Raw genomic sequence first — 20334 nt, 5'->3', positions numbered from 1 at the left:
AAGTATTTAGAAAACAAATCACATCGCTGAACTTTGCTGCTGTCACCTTTTGTGCGATGACCGACTCCAAATGTTCATTGCATGTAGTTCCCGCAGGAATGTTCTCTCGATTACTGGTTGGGATCGAACTTCATTCACTGCCTGCAATAATTCGTGGCTGGTTTGAAATCGATTTTGATTCAGAAGCCAAAACACAGCTCTGGTCTCTCTAAATCAGGGCCTTTTCCCGACCACAATTCTGACTTTGTGTTTCGTGGCCACATGTGCTACACCACTGCCATCCGTTCCAGCAGCAGTTTCATAATACGTGTGCAATGGGTTGAATACATGCTCTAAGAATAGTAGCCCCGAACGGTTAATACATACTACATGAAAAGCTGCATTAGTCCGCCCAACATAGAAGGTTTATTAAAGATATTAAAGTTACATTGACATGATCCAAATCGACATAATTATTGCAATGGATTCACATTCTCGTTCCCATCGTCTGTCATCTCTAGACTAATTTCTTTATTTATTGCTTTAGTTTCCTACTGCATTTTAGAGCGCTGTGGGGGATTATTTATTATATTGTCAACATTATATCTCAAAACTATAAAGTAGCAAAGATTCTGAAAATTAGTTTTTTTCTTTCTCGCTCGCCTTATTCAGTTGCAACTGTAACTGAAGGGGTCTTGGGAATAATGAAAACACTTGCAAGAAATTAATAAAATTTCTATTCGGCTAGTTACTTGGATGCGAATGTTGATTGTTTACTATATGTCCGGTACGCAATCAGTGATTATCTTTTCAGACGTAAAATACACGTAATGTTAAAAATGTATGAGCCACAATAACTGAAATTATTAACGCACACAAATACTCACTTATTTGTTTCACGTTATTCCCACTGGAATTTCTTTATAGAGTCTTCTCAGTTATTGTCATGGCATGAAATAAAGAGGATTATCATACTGAAATCCAACCTCTCATTCATTTATTAAAAATGTCATATTCCATGCCTTTTTCCGTATCACAGATTGAAATACATTTTCACATTTTAAACCTTTGATACACTTACTTTTGAAATTTGAAAAATGTCCGCGAACAATGTGATTTATAATCATTCCTTTCTGTTCCAGAACCTCTTAGTTTACATGATCTTTTGCTTGCATATGATACTTTCATATAGTAACACAACCAATATACTCTTAGCCTACTACCACTTGGTCATTAAACAAACTGAAACACTAATCCAACTGCAGGTGTAATGATGAAATTTCCATTTATACTCGAGAAATAAAACAGTAAAGGGATTCACTATTCTTGTCACTGCCTTGTCACTGCAAAACTATCTTGCATAATAATGTTTCGAAAACATGATTGTGTCCTTTCATACCCTTTAAGTGTTACTGTACGATAGATAACCTACACTAAATTCAGATAAAAATCATATTCCATCGTATCTGTAACAATTCTAATCCGATACTGACTGACTCTCCACAGGTAGAGTACTAATGCTGACAAATACTTGTCAGTTCCTCGAACGCGATGAGAGTCCTACAATAGTGATACTGAAATTGGAGAAGTCCCATACATTGGCACACAGAGCCCTTTTATCTATTTCCAGGGAGACATACTTTGTCATAACTTGCATCTAAAATACACTGTGCTCACGTTGTACTGGACATTTTATTTTAAGCAGCACTTGACATGAACATCTGCTAAGCTCAAAACATAAACAACATGCTGCCTAAGGTCTGTGGCACTAGCAGATATCCCTCGAGTATGAGCACTTGTATTGATTTAACCACCAGCAGAGTACTTCGCGTCTGTCGGACTTAATAGTCCGTTATACGTGGAAACTATAGACACAAATCTTAACGATTTCGTGCGCCTTGACAGTGGGTAAATGCGATACACACCCACAAATTGGTTGCCTCTCTTGAGTTGCAGTCCACTCACTAATATCAGACGGAAGTCTAAGCGACTATGTCAGTACCAGAAGATTGATGATAATCCTGACCTTCCAAATTGAATGATGGGTTTAGTGTGGAGCGAAAAAGAATAACATCAAAACATCCCACTATTATCACAGCCAGGATTCTTACTGATAATTAATTCAATGCCACCAATGAATGCAAACGTTATTGGAAACAAAGCTCTCCTCCACAATGCCTGAAACTGCCATGCTTTTAGTAGCATCTTCGTGAATTTGACCATCCTCGAACAGTCTGGACCACTATGAATCTCAACTGGCTATGGGAGATGTGCAGACACTCTCCATAAGTGCAGCAAGCCTTCATTGTCATCTTTTGGCTGTGGTACTGAACAACAGAACTCCTGTGGTATCATTATGCCTGCATATGCCTATTGCCTTGTACGCGTCATGTTAGTCCATAGCCTCGGGTACGGCAGTGGTAATTGGAAGCTGCCTGCCGAACTCGACAACTCATCACACTGTTATTAATATTACGTCATGTAGGCCAAATTACATCATAACACACGCTGACATGAAAGATCGCTCACGCTGCTCTATGCACTTGTATGTGACGATCGATTACCCATAATAAAATAATTTTGTCAAACTCGTTGCACTTAGGTATGTTCCTCATAATGGAATCTATTCTACCAGGTAAAACACAGTCAGAGCAAGATCACAGCTCAGAAATGTAGTGACGATATTTTTCTTAAACTATCGTGTCGCCTCATCACTTAGTTGCAACGAAGAAAAGATGATATTAAAGCCATTCATATTCAGCCAAAGTATGTAATCAGTCAATGAAACTACAAATTGTTGGATACGAGATCAACGTTAATAGGTGTACGAGTACGCAAGAATTATTGACATCATTAGAGGTATGAGATTATTCAGGGCTACTGATTATCCTTAATGTGCCGAAGACATTATAATTTTAATATGGAAGGCTGCTGAAGGTTAAATCAAGCTACTAGTCTAGGTCTGAAAAGCTCACAGATGCTGGGGAACATTGCTCACAAAAGCTACTAAACAAGGAAAGAATTATTCACAATTTCTGTAGTGTAATCTCTTTACGATAAATAAGAAAACAACTCCGATTGCTGAATAATTACGCAAATTGTGAGCTACGTAGAGCATAAAGAAGCGCAAAGTTTAAATGCGACACTTATTCAAAATAACCGCACAAGAACACCAAGCGGCAGCTGGAAGGATTTGAATCTCTGTGCGTGCGCTCTACACTTCGCCCTGCTGTCGCGAATACCGAAAGCTAAGTGTTTAGACACGAATACCAACTTTAGTATCGAAGGGAGACTAAGACATAAGTCCCCACACCCCACGTGTTGGATGTAAAAGAGGCGTGTCTCTAGCTCTCCGTCCCGTTCCTGAACAGTATACCGATAAGGGCAGGACTTGCAAGTTTTGCCGCACTTGCAATCGAGCATTTCGCCATTCCCTTTTAAATACTTGGAAGATAATATAGAATTTCCTCAATAGGCGGCTGTAATATATCTGTAAACTTGCACTGTGCAAGGCTCTCGCCGCATCGGCTGACAAGGGAACCTCCCCATCGCACCCTCCTCAGATTTAGATATAAGTTGGCACACTGGATAGGCCTTGAAAAACTGAACAGAGATCAGTCGAGAAAACGGGAAGAAGTTGTGTGGAACTATGAAAAAATAAGCAAAAGATACAAACGGAGTAGTCCATGCGTAAGATATGCAACATCAAGGGTAAGGTGAGCTCAGGAGCTCCGTGGTCCCGCGGTTAGCGTGAGCGGCTGCGGAACGACAGGTCCTTGTTTCAAGTCTTCCCTCCACTGAGAAGTTTAATTTCTTTATTTTCGCAAAGTTATGATCCGTCTGTTCGTTCATTGACGTCTCTGTTCACTGTAATAAGTTTAGTGTCTGTGTTTTGCGACCGCACCGCAAAACCGTGTGATTAGTAGACGAAAGGACGTGCCTCTCCAATGGGAACCGAAAACATATTGCCAACGAAATACATCTCACGTATTTAATGCACTCTCGCCCTAAGTAGCGAACAGTCAACTGCCAGCCAGGGAGCCTCGTTAGCAGGAATACTCTCTCTTCCGTGCGCTGTAATCGACTGACGTCGTGTGTTTCGATGTTTGTTTAGGTGTAGCGTCCCCATACTATGGCGCAGTTACCTCGCATCGGACGGACGGACGGACATATAATAATTGTCTGAAAATAAAAAATTAAAATTTTTTGCTCGAGGGAAGACTTGAACCAAGGACCTCTCCCTCCGCATCTGCTGACGCTAACCAGGGTACCACGGCGCTCCTCAGCTAACTCTATCCTTGTTGTTGTTTATCATTCGCATGGACTACTCAGTTCGTATATTTCGCTTATTTTTTTCATAGTTCCACACAACTTCTTCCTGTTTTCTCGATTGATCTGTGTTCAGTTTTTCAAGGCCTATCCACTGTGCCAACTTATAACTAAATCTGAGGGGGGTGCGATAGGGAGGTTCCCTTGTGAGAATTTTTCTGTGCAAGAAGGTACCTGTTTTCCCCACGCTGTGTACGGAAAACAGATGGATCCTCTAATATTCACGCTCAGCTAGGAGAGTCCGTGGGCATTTCTAAGTTTCCTCAGGGCCCCCTTGAGAGTCCTCTTCCCTTTTGGAAACATTCAGCGTATTTGTTGCTTGGGGACGCATCCCTCTAAAGTAATCCCATCCATGTCTTTCGGCCACCAAAACACGGTTGTCGTCTCCCCTACTGGTTGCTTTGTGTGAACAGGACGCGCAGGCCGGTCGCCATATACTTCGGCGTCGTACCGACAGCGGAGAAATTCTTCTTTCACGTCGTAAACTTAACGGGCCTTGTCGCTTTTCTCTGGAAAATAGTACATAATGCTACAGCATTTAATTAACATGCTGTCGCATTGCGGCATGTGACTAAACAAGCACATGACAGGGACCTTTCTAAAATATTCTGACAGTGACGAGTGGTTATGTATACTATAAAAAAGACGTTGAAATTCTTGTACAGCCGTTATCATTTGTATTGTACTATGCTGGAAAGCTATGTTGAATTGTCAATGGACAGTTTTAGTAATATTTGCATACGCATAGCCACTCTCTTGATAAAAAATCTCTTAATGTACATTTTACAACAGAACTGAAGTATAACTTTTTCAAACTCCTGTGTCCCATTGCGACGCATTAGTTTGAAATTCGAGTCAAAGCTGCTCAAATGGCTCTGAGCACTATCTGAGGTCATCAGTCTCCTAGAACTTAGAACTACTTTAACCTAACTAACCTAAGGACATCACACACATCCATGCCCGAGGTAGGATTTGAACCTGCGAACGTAGCGGTCGCGCGGTTCCAGATTGAAGCACCTAGAACCGCTCGGCCACTACGGCCGGCCTCAAAGGTGCCTACAATCATTCTGTGGTACGGTGCAGAATCGTCGCACCCTGTGACGTCACCCTCGATCTCGAGCCTCAAACAGTAAGGTCTCGACACAAGCGAAATGAAGGACAGAGCTCAAAAGTTCATGTGTCTTGTAATGTGGGTTAATGATTTCATATTGGCACCAAATTTCATCACAATTCTGCCCAACACTAAAGTGGACGTGTCACACGATGAAAAAGTCATCACGCCTCCTCTTATCTACAATCCATTCCCTCTTTTGATGCCTCTACCGACGTCCTTTGTTGCTCCGATTCATGTTCAAATGTGTTAAAAAGGTTTTGAATGGTTTCTATGCGCAAGAGAAGAATTGCGGTCACGCTGCAATTAAAAAATGTGCGATCACATTCGGTTGTGATGGAGCAACACCCTGTCCGCAGACAAGAGTTGAACCGCCAGCGGTGTCAGCAATATCAGAGGTTGTCTAGGAAGTCGTACTGTGGCTCAGCTCACTGCGAACTGTCGTTTTCGATCTTTCAGAATGTGGGAATCACCGCCCCAATAAAAATGTTGGTTTCCTTGACGATCATTATGCCATCCCAGAAACCTTTCGTTTCGTCGATTCCGAGCTGCGGTAGGGTGAATTATTTTCTCGTTGACCCTTAAGAAAACATGAAGCTTTCTAAACTGAGCATCGCTGTTATGGCTTCCATCTCAGAGGCGTCCAAAAAACGGACGGAATGTGGGCAAGAGGGGAGTAACGACCTTCCCAACGTGTGACATGTTCACAGTGGCGCTGGTCAAAGTTGTGGTGAAATTCGGCGCAAGCGTGACATCATTAACCCACCTCACACGTCAAATGAACTTCTCAGCTCTGGCCTTTTTTTTTTTTTTTTTTTTTTTTTTTGCATGTGTCGATAACTTGGTGTTTGAAGCGTCGCACAGCCGAAGGGTCACTCGCAGGACACCAGGCCTTCGCTCCGTAACAGAGGGAGGCTGCAGGCACCTTTGAGCCAAATTTCAAACTGCCACATCGCAATGAGAGACAGTTGAAGTGTTTCGACAAACTGACACTTTAATTGTTTCGAAGTGTATACACGACAAATGAAAATAAAATAAAATCTTTCCCTTAGATGCTATGACGCCAGACTTAATATAATATGACAATGAACGTATTTTATATTCCTCTAAATATTTTTAAGTCTTAATACTCGACTGTTGTTCCCGCTAGTCGCTACAAGCTAGCTCTTACGTGCTACCGGCAGACAATGTGATTTAAACGTGGTATTCTCCGATTCAATGTTTCATACCTTATGACGTACTACAATAAACATCGACCCATATGTTAGTACTGCACACGTAAAGTAGTATTAATTGACGTTCTGCTTTATTCACATTTATTAACAGCTCAAGAATACGAAAGCTAGAATGTATTTCAACTACGTAACGTACCCGAGTGACTTCGGGGTATCACAAGCTACACTCGACTACACATTTAGTTTTAAATACACTGAAGGCAAAAATGAAATTTCGAGAATACATTTGACTAGGTAACACTACTAGATCATAGGTTTAATCTAAGCACGAGGTAAGGTATTCCAAATGTGAAATGATAGTTCTTTAATAACCAATGAAACCGCCAGAATGTAGAATTAATGCATGTATGTTGTATTTGATCGATCAGTACAGGGATGGTTAATGCTGTTTGTGGATGACACTGGAATTGTCCTCTGATGTCACATACGTGCTCCATTGTACACAGATCGAGAAAGCCAAGGCAACATGTCGACACTCTATAGAACATGTTGGGTTACGATAGCTGTATGTGGGAGAGTGTGTGGAAGAGCGTTATCCTGTTGGTTCAAAAAAATGTTCAAATGTGTGTGAAAGCTTATGGGACTTAACTGCTAAGGTCATCAGACCCTTTGCTTACACACTACTTAACCTAAATTATCCTAAGGACAAACACACACACCCATGCCCGAGGGAGGACCGGAACCTCCGCCGGGACCAGCCGCACAGTCCATGACTGCAGCGCCTGAGACCGCTCGGCTAATCCCGCGCGGCCTATTCTGTTGGAAAACACCGCCTGGAATGGCAGCGCATCAGGTCGAATCACCATACTGACGTACAGACTTGCAGTCAGGGAACGTGTGATGACCACTACAGTGCACATACTGTCATACAAAATGGCACCCGAGACTATAACTCCAGATGAAAGTCCAGTGTGTCTGGTAGGCACACAGGTTGATTGCTGGCCCTCAAGTGGACGCCTTCTAACCAACACACGGCCGTCATTGGCACCGAGACAGAACCAGCTTTCCTCAGGAAACGCAAGAGACCTCCACCCTGCCCTCCAGCGCGCTCTTGCTTGACACAACTGAAGTCACAAATGGCGGTTGTTTGGGATCAGTGGAATCCACGCTGCAGGGGGTGTGGCTCTGAATGTCCTTGAAGACTAATTTGCAAAACTCCGTTGGGTCACTGTGGTGTACACAGCTGCTCAAATTGCTACTGCAGATACTGTACGTTGATCCAGAGCCATACGATGAACACGTTGATCTACCATCTTGGTAGTGCAACGAGACCGTCCAGATCCCGTCTTCTCGCGACACTACGTTCTCGTGACCGACGCCGCCAGCAGTCGTGTGCAGTGGCTACAGTTCTGGCAGGCCTTTCTGCAATATCACGGAAGGAATATCCAGCGTCTTGTAGCCCTTTTAGGCCCACACGACCCAGTTCAACCTCAGTGAGGTGTTGATAATGGCGTCTTTAATAATGGCGTCTTTTTCACCTTAAAAGCATTTTTGACTAACACCAACTCACCACGTCCAGTTTGAACTGTAACTAACACTCAAGACCCTTACAGCGCGCATTTAAAGGAAACCCTGATCTACATCGTCATAGCGGCGAGACTGTCGATATTCTTATGCGCCTGCCTTGAAATCTGAGTAGATATAGTGTCTGAGACGCAGTAACACGTCTAAAAATGTTCGTTTGTGTCACACAACTCCTTCTTGTTGTTGCTACTTTTTCCACCAGCTTAATTAGCGAATGTTGTTGTTGTTGTTGTGGTCTTCAGTCCTGAGACTGGTTTGATGCAGCTCTCCATGCTACTCTATCCTGTGCAAGCTTCTTCATCTCCCAGTACCAGTATCTACTGAAACCTACATCATTCTGAATCTGCTTAGTGTATTCATCTCTTGGTCTCCCTCTACGATTTTTACCCTCCACACTGCCCTCCAATGCTAAATTTGTGATCCCTTGATGCCTCAAAACATGTCCTACCAACCGATCCCTTCTTCTAGTCAAGTTGTGCCACAAACTTCTCTTCTCCCCAATCCCATTCAATACCACCTCATTAGTTACGTGATCTACCCACCTTATCTTCAGCATTCTTCTGTAGCACCACATTTCGAAAGCTTCTATTCTCTTCTTGTCCAAACTAGTTATCGTCCATGTTTCACTTCCATACATGGCTACACTCCATACAAATACTTTCAGAAACGACTTCCTGACACTTAAATCTATACTCGATGTTAACAAATTCCTCTTCTTGAGAAACGCTTTCCTTGCCATTGCCAGTCTACATTTTATATCCTCTCTACTTCGACCATCATCGGTTATTTTACTCCCTAAATAGCAAAACTCCTCTACTACTTTAAGTGTCTCATTTCCTAATCTAATTCCCTCAGCATCACCCGACTTAATCCGACTACATTCCATTATCCTCGTTTTGCTTTTGTTGATGTTCATCTTATATCCTCCTTTCAAGACACTGTCCATTCCATTCAACTGCTCTTCCAAGTCCTTTGCTGTCTCTGACAGAATTACAATGTCATCGGCGAACCTCAAAGTTTTTACTTCTTCTCCATGAATTTTAATACCTACTCCGAACTTTTCTTTTGTTTCCTTTACTGCTTGCTCAATATACAGATTGAATAACATCGGGGAGAGGCTACAACCCTGTCTTACTCCTTTCCCAACCACTGCTTCCGTTTCATGCCCCTCGACTCTTATAACTGCCATATGGTTTCTGTACAAACTGTAAATAGCCTTTCGCTCTCTGTATTTTACCCCTGCCACCTTCAGAATTTGAAATAGTGTATTCCAGTTAACATTGTCAAAAGCTTTCTCTAAGTCTACAAATGCTAGAAACGTAGGTTTGCCTTTTCTTAATCTTTCTTCTAAGATAAGTCGTAAGGTCAGTATTGCCTCACGTGTTCCAACATTTCTACGGATTCCAAACTGATCTTCCCCGAGGTCGGCTTCTACCAGTTTTTCCATTCGTCTGTAAAGAATTCGCGTTAGTATTTTGCAGCTGTGACTTATTAAACTGATAGTTCGGTAATTTTCACATCTGTCAACACCTGCTTTCTTTGGGATTGGAATTATTATATTCTTCCTGAAGTCTGAGGGTATTTCGCCTGTCTCATACATCGTGCTCACCAGATGGTAGAGTTTTGTCATGACTGGCTCTCCCGAGGCCATCAGTAGTTCCAATGGAATGTTGTCTACTCCCGGGGCCTTGTTTCGACTCAGGTCTTTCAGTGCTCTGTCAAACTCTTCACGCAGTATCTTATCTCCCATTTCGTCTTCATCTACATCCTCTTCCATTTCCATAATATTGTCCTCAAGTACATCGCCCTTGTATAAACCCACTATATACTCCTTCCACCTTTCTGCCTTCCATTCTTTGCTTAGAACTGGGTTGCCATCTGAGCTCTTGATATTCATACAAGTGGTTCTCTTCTCTCCAAAGGTTTCTTTAATTTTCCTGTAGGCAGTATCTATCTTACCCCTAGTGAGACAAGCCTCTACATCCTTACATTTGTCCTCTAGCCATCCCTGCTTAGCCATTTTGCACTTCCTGTCGATATCATTTTTGAGACGTTTGTATTCCTTTTTGCCTGCTTCATTTACTGCATTTTTATTATTATTAGCGAATGTAAAGATGTAAAACAACAAACGCTTACTGTGTTTGCTGCTACCAGCAGGTCGCGGCAAGGGCGGCGGCCTGAAGAAGTACGGCAGCGTGATGCTGCTGGGTGCCATGATGAAGGCGGCGGTGCTGGCCATCGCGTTCAAGGCGATCGCGCTGCTGGCGGGGACCGCGCTGCTGGTGGCCAAGGTGGCATTCGTGCTGGCCGCCGTCGTGGGGCTCAGCAAACTGCTTGGGGGCGGCGGCGGCGGCGGCGACCACGACAAGTCGGCGTACGAGTACGTCAAACACCCTGCGGTGGCCCACGCGTACGCGCACCCCGTGGCCCACGAATACGGCCACAGCGGCGGGGGCGGCGGCGGTGGGGGCGGCGTCATGCACTACGAGGCCAACGCTGCGGACGGGGCCGGCGCGCGCTGGCGGCGCAGCCTGCCCGCCGCCGACGCCCACCCTCTGGCCTACAGCGCGCGGGCTCAGCATCTGCTTTAGGCGCCAAACTTCAGTCGCGCTAATGTGTTTCTAGTTCACCTTCCTACATATACACTGACGAGCCAAAACTTCATGACCGCCTGCTAAAAAGCGTTTTGATCCACCTTTCGAACGCAGTACAGCAGTGATTCTGCGTGACATGAATTCGACAAGTCCTTGACAGCTCTTGAGAGATTTGTGGCACCAGACGGATACGCGCAGGTCACACAGTTCCCGTAATTTAGTTTATGGACGCGGATCTGGCGCCAGATACCCTCCCAGATGTGTCTCATCGGATACAGATAAGCAGAATTTGATGATCAAGACATCACGTGAGTTCACTATCATGCTCCTTAAACCATTGCACCGCGACTCTGACTTTGTGTCACAGAGTGAACCCTTTCTAAGATACCACCGATTTTGTGGAAGACATCAAGCATAAGGAGTTACAAGTGGTCCCTAATGATATTCACGTAGTTCACAGATGTTATCGTACCCTATATTGCTACCGCAGGTCCCATGAAAGCCCAAGTGAATGACCCTTTGAGCTTAGTACTGTTCCCTCCCCCCTACGTCCGTGGGGTGGGTAACTTCTCGAGTAGCCTTTCGCGTGGATGACGTCGTATCCGAATGCGATCATAGACCAGCTTTAACAAGATACGTGGTTCATCCCACCAGACGACACGATTCCAATGATCCATGGCCCAATTTCGATGATTCCGTGCTTACTGTAATCATTATTGACGATGTTGTTGGGTCAACATGGGAACACCTAGCGGTCGTATGTTGCGGAACGCCATGTTCAACACTGTGCGCTGAACGGTGTGATGCAAAACACTTTGGCCTGTGCCAGCACTGTACTTGTCGTCAGATCTGCCTCACATCGCCGCCTATTCAGCAGTAGAGAGTGGGAAAGCCTCCAATCTCTATCCTCTATGCTGAGTGATGGACATTTAACTTCTGTCACCTACTCGTGGTTTCAGCATTCTTCAACCACCTTGCATAGATGCTGGTGACAGTAGCACGCGAACAGACGATCAACTTCGCCTTTTACGCTCCCCAGACACCACAACTATCTAGCTTTTGTTAGAGTCGCTTAAGTCGGCGCATTTCCGGATTTGCGCCACTTATCTTTCCTAGAATGATTCGCTAATCGTCTCTGCTCCGCTCATATACTTCTCTTACCGCGTCACGTGTCCTCAGCGCCACTAGGCAGTATACAACCTCGCCGTGGGTAGTCACCTAATATGTTGGCTCATCAGTCTAATTCCCCACTCTTTTGGTTACAAAACCCTGCCTTTTAACATAATCTCCGTTCAATGCGACACCATTACGTCACATTACTAGGAGGGCCCGTGCGCCAGAAAGGTACCACTCTGCTGGTCTATGTCAGAGAAGACGGCTTTCTGCATCAATAAACTCTCCATTTTCAACGTATTGCTTTCCGCGGGGTGCATCCTTCATTGGGCCAAACAGATGAAAGTCGGAAGGTCCAAGAACCCGGCTTTAGGGTGGATGAAGAAGAACAAAAATAGCTCTGAGCACTATGGGACTTAACATCTGAGGTCATCAGTTCCCTAGAACTTAGAATTACTTAAACCTAACTAACCTAACGACATCACACACATTCATGCCCGAGGCAGGATTCGAACCTGCGACCGTAGCGGTTGTGCGGGAACAAGAACAGCCCAGTGAAATTTTGTGAGCTCCTCTCTGGTGCGCAGACTTATGTGGGGGGCTTGTGTTGTCACAGAGAAGGAGAAGTTCATTTGCATTTTTGTGGCAACGAAAATTCTGGAGACGTTTCTTCAATATCCCGAAGGAAGCAAAATACATTGCCGACTTAACTGTTGCGCCCTGAGGGAGGATATTAAACAAAATAATCCATTCAGAGACCCAGAAGACTATGACTTAAGTGGCCGACAATGCGGCTTTGAACGTTTTCTTCGGAAGAGGGGCGACGTGGCGCCATGAATTTCTGTTTAGTTTCCAGTTACAAATGATGAACCCACGTTTTATTGCATGTTACGATATTCCACAAAAAAAAAAATGTGGTCATCAGCCACAAAACGTGCAAGCAATTCCGCACATGCTCCTCCGGTCCTCTTTGCGGTCTTGTGTTAGAAGACGAGAAACCCAGAGGGCACACGCGTTTGAGTACCCCAACGAGAGTGTCAGCAGTACCAGCAGGGACGTCCAATTCAGCGAGGTTTTGGATTGTGATCCTTCGACCACCTCGGATCAGAGTCTCCGCCCATTCCAACACGGCATGAGACACGCCGTGTGTGGCCGGCCGTCACGCGATAAATCGGACGCGTCTGCTCTACCTTGCTGCGATGATGACAGATCGCACACCCAACGACTCACGGTGAGTTTGTTCACTACCAGGTCCGGTTCTGCAAGCGCCTATGACTATCTGCGATGCTCTGGATTCCCGCCAAAGGAACTCATTGATACCTCTCTGCTGGGAACGCACCTCCGTTACAGAGCCCCCGGTCTGCAGCTCGTGGTCGTACGGTAGCGTTCTCGCTTCCCGCGCCCGGGTTCCCGGGTTCGATTCCCGGCGGGGTCAGGGATTTTCTCTGCCTCGTGATGACTGGGTGTTGTGTGATGTCCTTAGTTTAGTTAGGTTTAAGTAGTTCCAAGTTCTAGGGGACTGATGACCATAGATGTTAGGTCCCATAGTGCTCAGAGCCATTTGAACAGAGCCCATTTTTACCGCTACGTATCTCACCACCACCCACCGGCACTACACGAAACTCTAGGGACTGAAGCGGGAATATTCCAGAATGTACCACAACAATTTTTCTATCTTTCCAACCGAAACTGGACGAGAAAAAAATGTGTTGCCTTACTAATTGGACGCTCTTAGTTCAGATGGTTCAAATGGCTCTGAGCACTATGGGACTAAACTTCTGAGGTCATCAGTCCCCTAGAACTTAGAACTACTTAAACCTAACTAACCTAAGGACATCACCCACATCCATGCCCGAGGCAGGATTCGAACCTGCGACCGTAGCGATCGCGCGGTTCCAGACTGTAGCGCCTAGAACCGCTCCGCCACCACGGCCGGCGACGCCTGTAGTACGTAGGGGGAAAACAGTATATTGGTTGTCTCTTCTAGCAACATACACTCTCGCAATTTTAACAATAAACCACTCTGTAATGCACAACGCCTTTCTTGTATCGTCTGCGACTTGAGTTGGATTGAGCGTCTCCATGGTACTCGACCTGCTAAACGAATCTGTGACGAAACGCGCAGTACTGTGTTTTATCTGTCTGTCGTGTTCCTGACAGAAGAGCAAAAGCACTGCCAGAACGAGCTTAGGCGTTGGAGAAACTAAAAGGGTACAAGAAAACACAGGGTACAGAAAAACAACCTAGTGTTAGTGCCAGAGCAGGGAAGGAGGCGTCGAACTGAGAAAAAATTTCTAAAAAATACGGGTCGCAGTTGCACTGCTGTGAAGACATAAATCGACAGCAAATTAGCCAAGAACCCACTAAAGTTTTCCTGTGTCTTTCTTATGTTTCATATCAGTATTGAGCTTTCACCTAATGGTAAAATACAGAGTAAACTCAAAGCTCTCTTAATAATTTAGTCATGTCCATGTATGTAAAAACTCGCTATAAGATATCATATTTCGCAGTGAGCTGTGTTTGTTTATATTTTCATATTTATTCGTTTATCTTGGATTGAAAGTTATAGTGGCCATGTACTGTATGACATTATATTTAATTTCAATAAAAAGAAGCGCAAATAAAATTTTCAAATTTTGTTGGGAAGTTATTTCATTTATTCTATTTCGCTTTATTACTTTAGTAGCAATAATATTGTTATATCGTTGGCATCATGAAATGGATTTTAATAAAAGCCAATTTGTCTGTAACTTCTAATTCGTCAATTCGATCTGTTCACCCTGAAAACTTCTTGTGCCATTGTGTGTATGGGAAATCAGAAATATAGGAGGCCCACACACTTCCGTCATCACTCGATATTCGCCTTAACCCACGAATACTGTTGAAGAAAGGGACCAATTTCCACTCAAAACCGTAACAGTAGATAAATGACATTACACAGGAAAGAACTGATATTATCAGTCTTTTAGCACCGCTCGTACATCACTTACGCGAGGAAGCAGACACTTCATCATAGCATCCTTCTTCTAGGCAAGTTAACAGAGCGAAGGTAGAAGAAGTGAAGTTAATAAGTCGACTAATGTTTGTTTGAAAATGACACAGTCTTATACTAGTCAGGCTGTTGTCTACCGATTCATTCACATCTGTTACATGAATCGCCTTTCATTATATGTGGTGACGAGTACATATGGCACACTATAGGGTAGGCAAAATTAAAGTGATCCAGACGAGTGGACACCACTTGAGGCGGTCTTAAAGGAGGAGGAAAAGACCTTCAGTTGCTTCAAACAGGATGGAGCAACTGCCCATACATCTGGCCGCGCCTTGAAGCACATCTACGCAATGTTGACGCCTGATAGAGTTGTTAGCAGAGGTCAGTCTGGTTGTGGCTCTAGCTGGCCACCCATGTCACCTAGTCTGTCAGTGTGCCATTACTTTGTATGGGGACCCCTCAAGTCTAAGATGCATTGTAACAACCCCCACAGTCTTGAAGAACTGCGGCAGAACATTTCGGATGAGACTGCAACAATTCGAGCGGTCGAGTTTCGATTCGCCTTCAGCGACTTGCTGATCAGGACCCAAAAGTTCCGAGAGATGAATGCTATAGTCAGATTAGGGTTTATTTCCTTTCCTCTGCTGTGTTTCTATGTACCCTGGAGCCCTGTTCTCCGGGCCAGTTTCACTTGCCCACCCTGTGTAATTTACTGTCTTCAATAGTGAGAGTGGAGGCCAGTGGCCAATAATACTCCCTCTGGCTGAGGAATTTTTATTTACTGTCATCGTAACTAGGTAAAATATGTATGGTGCTTCAAAGACTTTGCGACAAATGTGATGGGAAACAACTTTTGTTAGAGACAAAATACTTCTCGGCGTCGCTGTGTATCTGCAGATTGATTATGTCCCTGAAAGGTGGCAGGCTGTAGGCACACAGCGATGTTCGTATGCAATGTGTGTTGCTTATCGCCAGTCATCTTCTCCACGTGAACGGCGGAGGGCCGCGCAAAATTTAAATTCCTGATTCTCCACTAAAATACGTTTCTCTGCTTAAAGACACTCTTTCATATTCTAATGGTTTACTTGTTGCAAATTACCCTACTACGTAGTTTACTGGGACGGGTAGTATAGAGTACATCCGGTTATCAGACCCTGCTACTTCGAAAAACCTTGTCATCCCAGGGCCGGCGGATACTAAATGGTGCCAAGTATCGCTCGGAAACATTAGCGAATATTTTGCGAACAACGAAAGTTTTCCCCATGACTTAATCTATCACCTGTAGATGTTTGTTGCCAAGACCTCAAAACACACTCCAAATGAAAGAAGTTAATATGTTAGCTGATTCATCTGAGAATATGCATCATAGACATTTTAATGTATTTTTAGAATGCGATTCACAATGCGTGTCGTGTGGTTTTCGACACTGGATTTAGATTAGATTCAGATTTCCGTGATATTCTCTCCTGTGCTAAGCTGATCCTTAATCCTACTTGTAAAAGGTCTATTTTCGACCTTTGCGGCGATTACATTTCATTGGGACTCATTCCGGTCACTTTGAATCTAGCGTGTGCTCTTTCTACGTCTGGCTGTAGGCACTCATTCCGAACGCCAACTCCTAAACGATTTTCAGGTTATTACTGTTTCCATTGATTGAGAGTCAATCGTGTAATTGGGTGAGGTAGGTATTTCTTTCATAGTTACAGATTGAGCTCTAGGTCCCACTAATAAGTAGGTTGAGAAGTCGGAGTAAGTCAGCGGTATGCCATCATCAAAAGGAACCGTGTGTGAGTTAACGAGCATTTCGCTCTCATTTAAGTATATGACCGAAAGATTCAGGCTTCAGGAATTGTGGAACGAACCTTGTCGTCCAGGACCGGATGCCACAAACGGCGTAGATTGGCCACGAGATGGGGAAACTTACAGGCGTATATTGTCTATTGATGCCTTAGGCTACGGCCACACGAGCGTTTTTTTCACTCGCGTTTCTGTCGGCGTTCACGCCGACATTATAGACCACTGCGTGTTGAATGGGGCTGGCCACACGAGGCGTTTTCGCACGCCGCGGGCCCGCAAACTTCGACGTTCACGCTGAGCGAACGCTCTCGGGTGCATTCGTTCTGCGTGTTTTTCACGCTGGGCGCTGGCCACACGGGCGGGAGACACGCTGCGGCAGAGTCCGGAACCTCAGCCCTTTCCTCCGACGCTTACCGACAATTACCGAACTGAAATCGTAGCGATGCCAATATATGCAACAATGCGTGGAGCGGTATTACTTCAATAGGTTGGTTGTTTTGGGGAAGGAGACCAGTCAGCGAGGTCATCGGTCTCATCGGATCAGGGAAGGACGGGGAAGGAAGTCGGCCGTGCCCTTTGAAAGGAACCATCCCGGCATTTGCCTGGAACGATTTAGGGAAATCACGGAAAACCTAAATCAGGATGGCCGGACGCGGGATTGAACCGTCGTCCTCCCGAATGCGAGGCCAGTGTCACTTCAATAGGTATTTCATAATAAAGAACACATGCAGTCTAACAATGCGTGGTGTGATATTGTAAAAAGTAGGTATTTCGTAATGAAGCAACCACACATGTCTTATTTTTGGTTTTATAACATATCAAATGCATGATTAATATACGTGGTTTGAAAGCCAAAGTACGAGATTTTAGTTGTTTATGTACGAGGAAAAAAGTTCTATGGTTGGCAACCCTGCTCGGCAGCTCGCTGCTCAGTTTACGGACAGACTTTGCCGTCCTCGCTTCGTTGTCCTTGTAGCAGTCTTCTTGTATTTTATAAAGGGCCAGAATGGAGCGTCTGGACAGTGAAATCATTATTGTGGAAGTGCAGAAACATCCATGGCTGTACAATACAAGGGATCCAGAATACAAAATTAAAGAAAGAAAAAGAGAATCGTGGCGAGCAGTTACAGTGGCCGTTCAGGAAGAAGAATGGGATGGAATGGATAACAAGCAAAAATCAGATCTAGGTAATTACAGACAGTAAATATTTTATTAATTGCTATAAACAGTGTACAATGAAATTTATACATGAATAAAATGTTAACAAGCCAATACAAAAATTAGTCTTCATCCGAAGAAGTTTGCATAATGATCTTGCCATGGCACAGATTCTTGAAGGGAACAGAAGTAATCAGCAAAATGATCTCTGATACTTTTGCCACTGACTGTTCGTTTTGTCCCATGTGCCGGAATACTCTCCATTGTGCAAGTCAGTGTGTCTTCAAAATTGTAAGCATCATGTTGTCTCACAAAATTGTGAAGTACACAACATGCTTGAACAATAGTATCCGCCACATCCACGTTAACATCGACTGGACGATGGAAAATTCTCCATTTATTGGATAAAATGCCAAATGCACATTCCACATAACGTCGTGCTCGTGAGAGTCTGTAGTAAACACTTTTTGTTTATTCGTAAGGTGTTTTGCGGCATATGGTCTCATTGAATGGTCACTCATCGCAAAAGCCTCATCAGCCACAAACACATAAGGAATATTCAGTCCACAAGTATCATTCGGAAGTGGCGCAGCTTCTGGCAAATTCAAGGCTTGTTGGTAAAGTTTTTTACCCAATTCAGTTGCTTTGAATATATTGGAGTCTCCTTGGTGACCAAATGCCCCTACATCTATGAATCTGAAACAATATTTGCTGTCTAGCATGGCCATCAATACAATAGAAAAATATTTTTTGTAGTTATAAAATTCGCTGCCTGATGTCCATGGTTTAACGATTCTAACGTGTTTTCCATGTATGGATCCCACACAATGAGGAAAGTCTGCTGTCTTCTCATACTGGTCACTGATATTTTTCCACGCTTCTGTAGTCGGGGGTTTCATATACTCCACTTTCAGCATCTCCCATATGGTAATGCAAGTATCTCTAATAATATCAGCAATTGTGGATCGGCAGAGAAGAAACTCAAAATGCAGAGAACGCATCGAATTTCCAGTCCCCAGATGCCTGTAAAATTTGATTTGATCAGTTAGAAATGTTTGGGGAAAGCCAATGGATTTTCTCTTTATTTATGTTTCAGGAAATGGTTCTCACTGCCAAACGTATTTTTGTGTGCTATGCTACTTTATTGTGATTTTTTCCATGTGTAAGGTGCTCCGTTGTCCTGTTGTCTTCATTGTAATGTATAAAACCAAGAGGAATATTGAAATAATTGTCTGTCTTTATATATAGTTAATGGTGAAAGTCAAAAACGTCGATCATCAGTTAAAAACTGCACATGAATTTATACATTATACTAAAGACAACACAAGACTGCAGTACCGGACAGCACGCAGAAATTAATTTGAAAATGGGAACCATTTCATAAAACACGTTGTGGAAAATATAAATGGAAAAAAATCGTTCTTGGTAGTAGAAAAATTGTTTCATACACAAACCTGTTAAATGATTTCATTTTAAGCAGGAGAAATTAAATGAGCTCCAGGTAATTACATAAATGTACAATACTTTTATTCGTTATCTTTTAGGGATAGAAGTTCAGAAACGGTGGAAAAGTATGAGAGATTCCTATACAAAATATATGAAAAGCAAAGGAAGAAGTGGTGATGCTGCTACGTCCAGCAAGCCATATGTATTTTATAAGCAAATGACGTTCCTTGAAGGAGTGCTGCAACAAAGGACGTAAGTGACAATTACCCCTTACTGTCTGTGGATTATAAGGTCACTTGTTGAACATAGTAGCTGGTTCAGTAGGTTTAATATGAAAGGATACTGTTTTAAATTATAAAAAAAGGTTATTTTTTCAGAACTGCTGGGAATATGAACGTCATTCAGAATGACGACAGAACAGAGAGCGTAGCAGCACCAGAACCTCGAAGTGCAGAAAATATTTCAAGGCCAAAACCAAAAAAGCGGAAACAAGATACGTTCGAGGACGACATTGTGAAGGTCTTAAAAGGGCATTTGGAACAACCTGCACGTCACGTGCCTGATGCGGATGAGATTTTCCTCATGTCGCAACTTCCTGTTATTAGGAAGCTTAAAACGTGGGACAAATTAGATTTTCAAATGAAATTCCTTCAACTTTTAAGGTCTTACACAGTTCCGACGTCTTCAAAAAAAATGGTTCAAATGGCTCTGAGCACTATGGGACTCAACATCTTAGGTCATAAGTCCCCTAGAACTTAGAACTACTTAAACCTAACTAACCTAAGGACATCACACACACCCATGCCCGAGGCAGGATTCGAACCTGCGACCGTAGCAGTGCCACGGTTCCGGATTGCAGCGCCAGAACCGCTAGACCACCGCTGCCGGCTCCGACGTCTTCACCTTCACCATCTTCACCAAGTGGCAGCGCAATTAATCAGTCTTTTGTACATCACTACGAAAGCTATTCTACACAGTCCACAGAAGAAAGAGAGTTCAAAAAATGGTTCAAATGGCTCTGAGCACTATGGGACTTAACATCTATGGTCATCAGAC

At 43.8% G+C, this 20334-nt stretch overlaps 1 protein-coding gene across 1 annotated transcript in view; it reads left to right on the top strand.

Moving 5' to 3' along the window:
* Positions 1–10769, top strand: part of LOC126176147 (uncharacterized) — a 23048-nt gene extending 12279 nt beyond the window's left edge. The window contains exon 3 of the mRNA XM_049923288.1: positions 10336–10769. Coding sequence (XP_049779245.1) covers positions 10336–10769 — 434 coding nt within the window. The remainder of the gene's footprint in view (positions 1–10335) is intronic.
* The last annotated feature ends 9565 nt before the right edge of the window (positions 10770–20334 follow it).

This window comes from Schistocerca cancellata, chromosome 3 (assembly GCF_023864275.1).
Source record: "Schistocerca cancellata isolate TAMUIC-IGC-003103 chromosome 3, iqSchCanc2.1, whole genome shotgun sequence".
Lineage (NCBI taxonomy): Eukaryota > Metazoa > Arthropoda > Insecta > Orthoptera > Acrididae > Schistocerca > Schistocerca cancellata.
The sequence above is the reverse complement of the archived record's forward strand: the minus strand, read 5'-3'. Positions and strand labels throughout refer to the sequence as shown.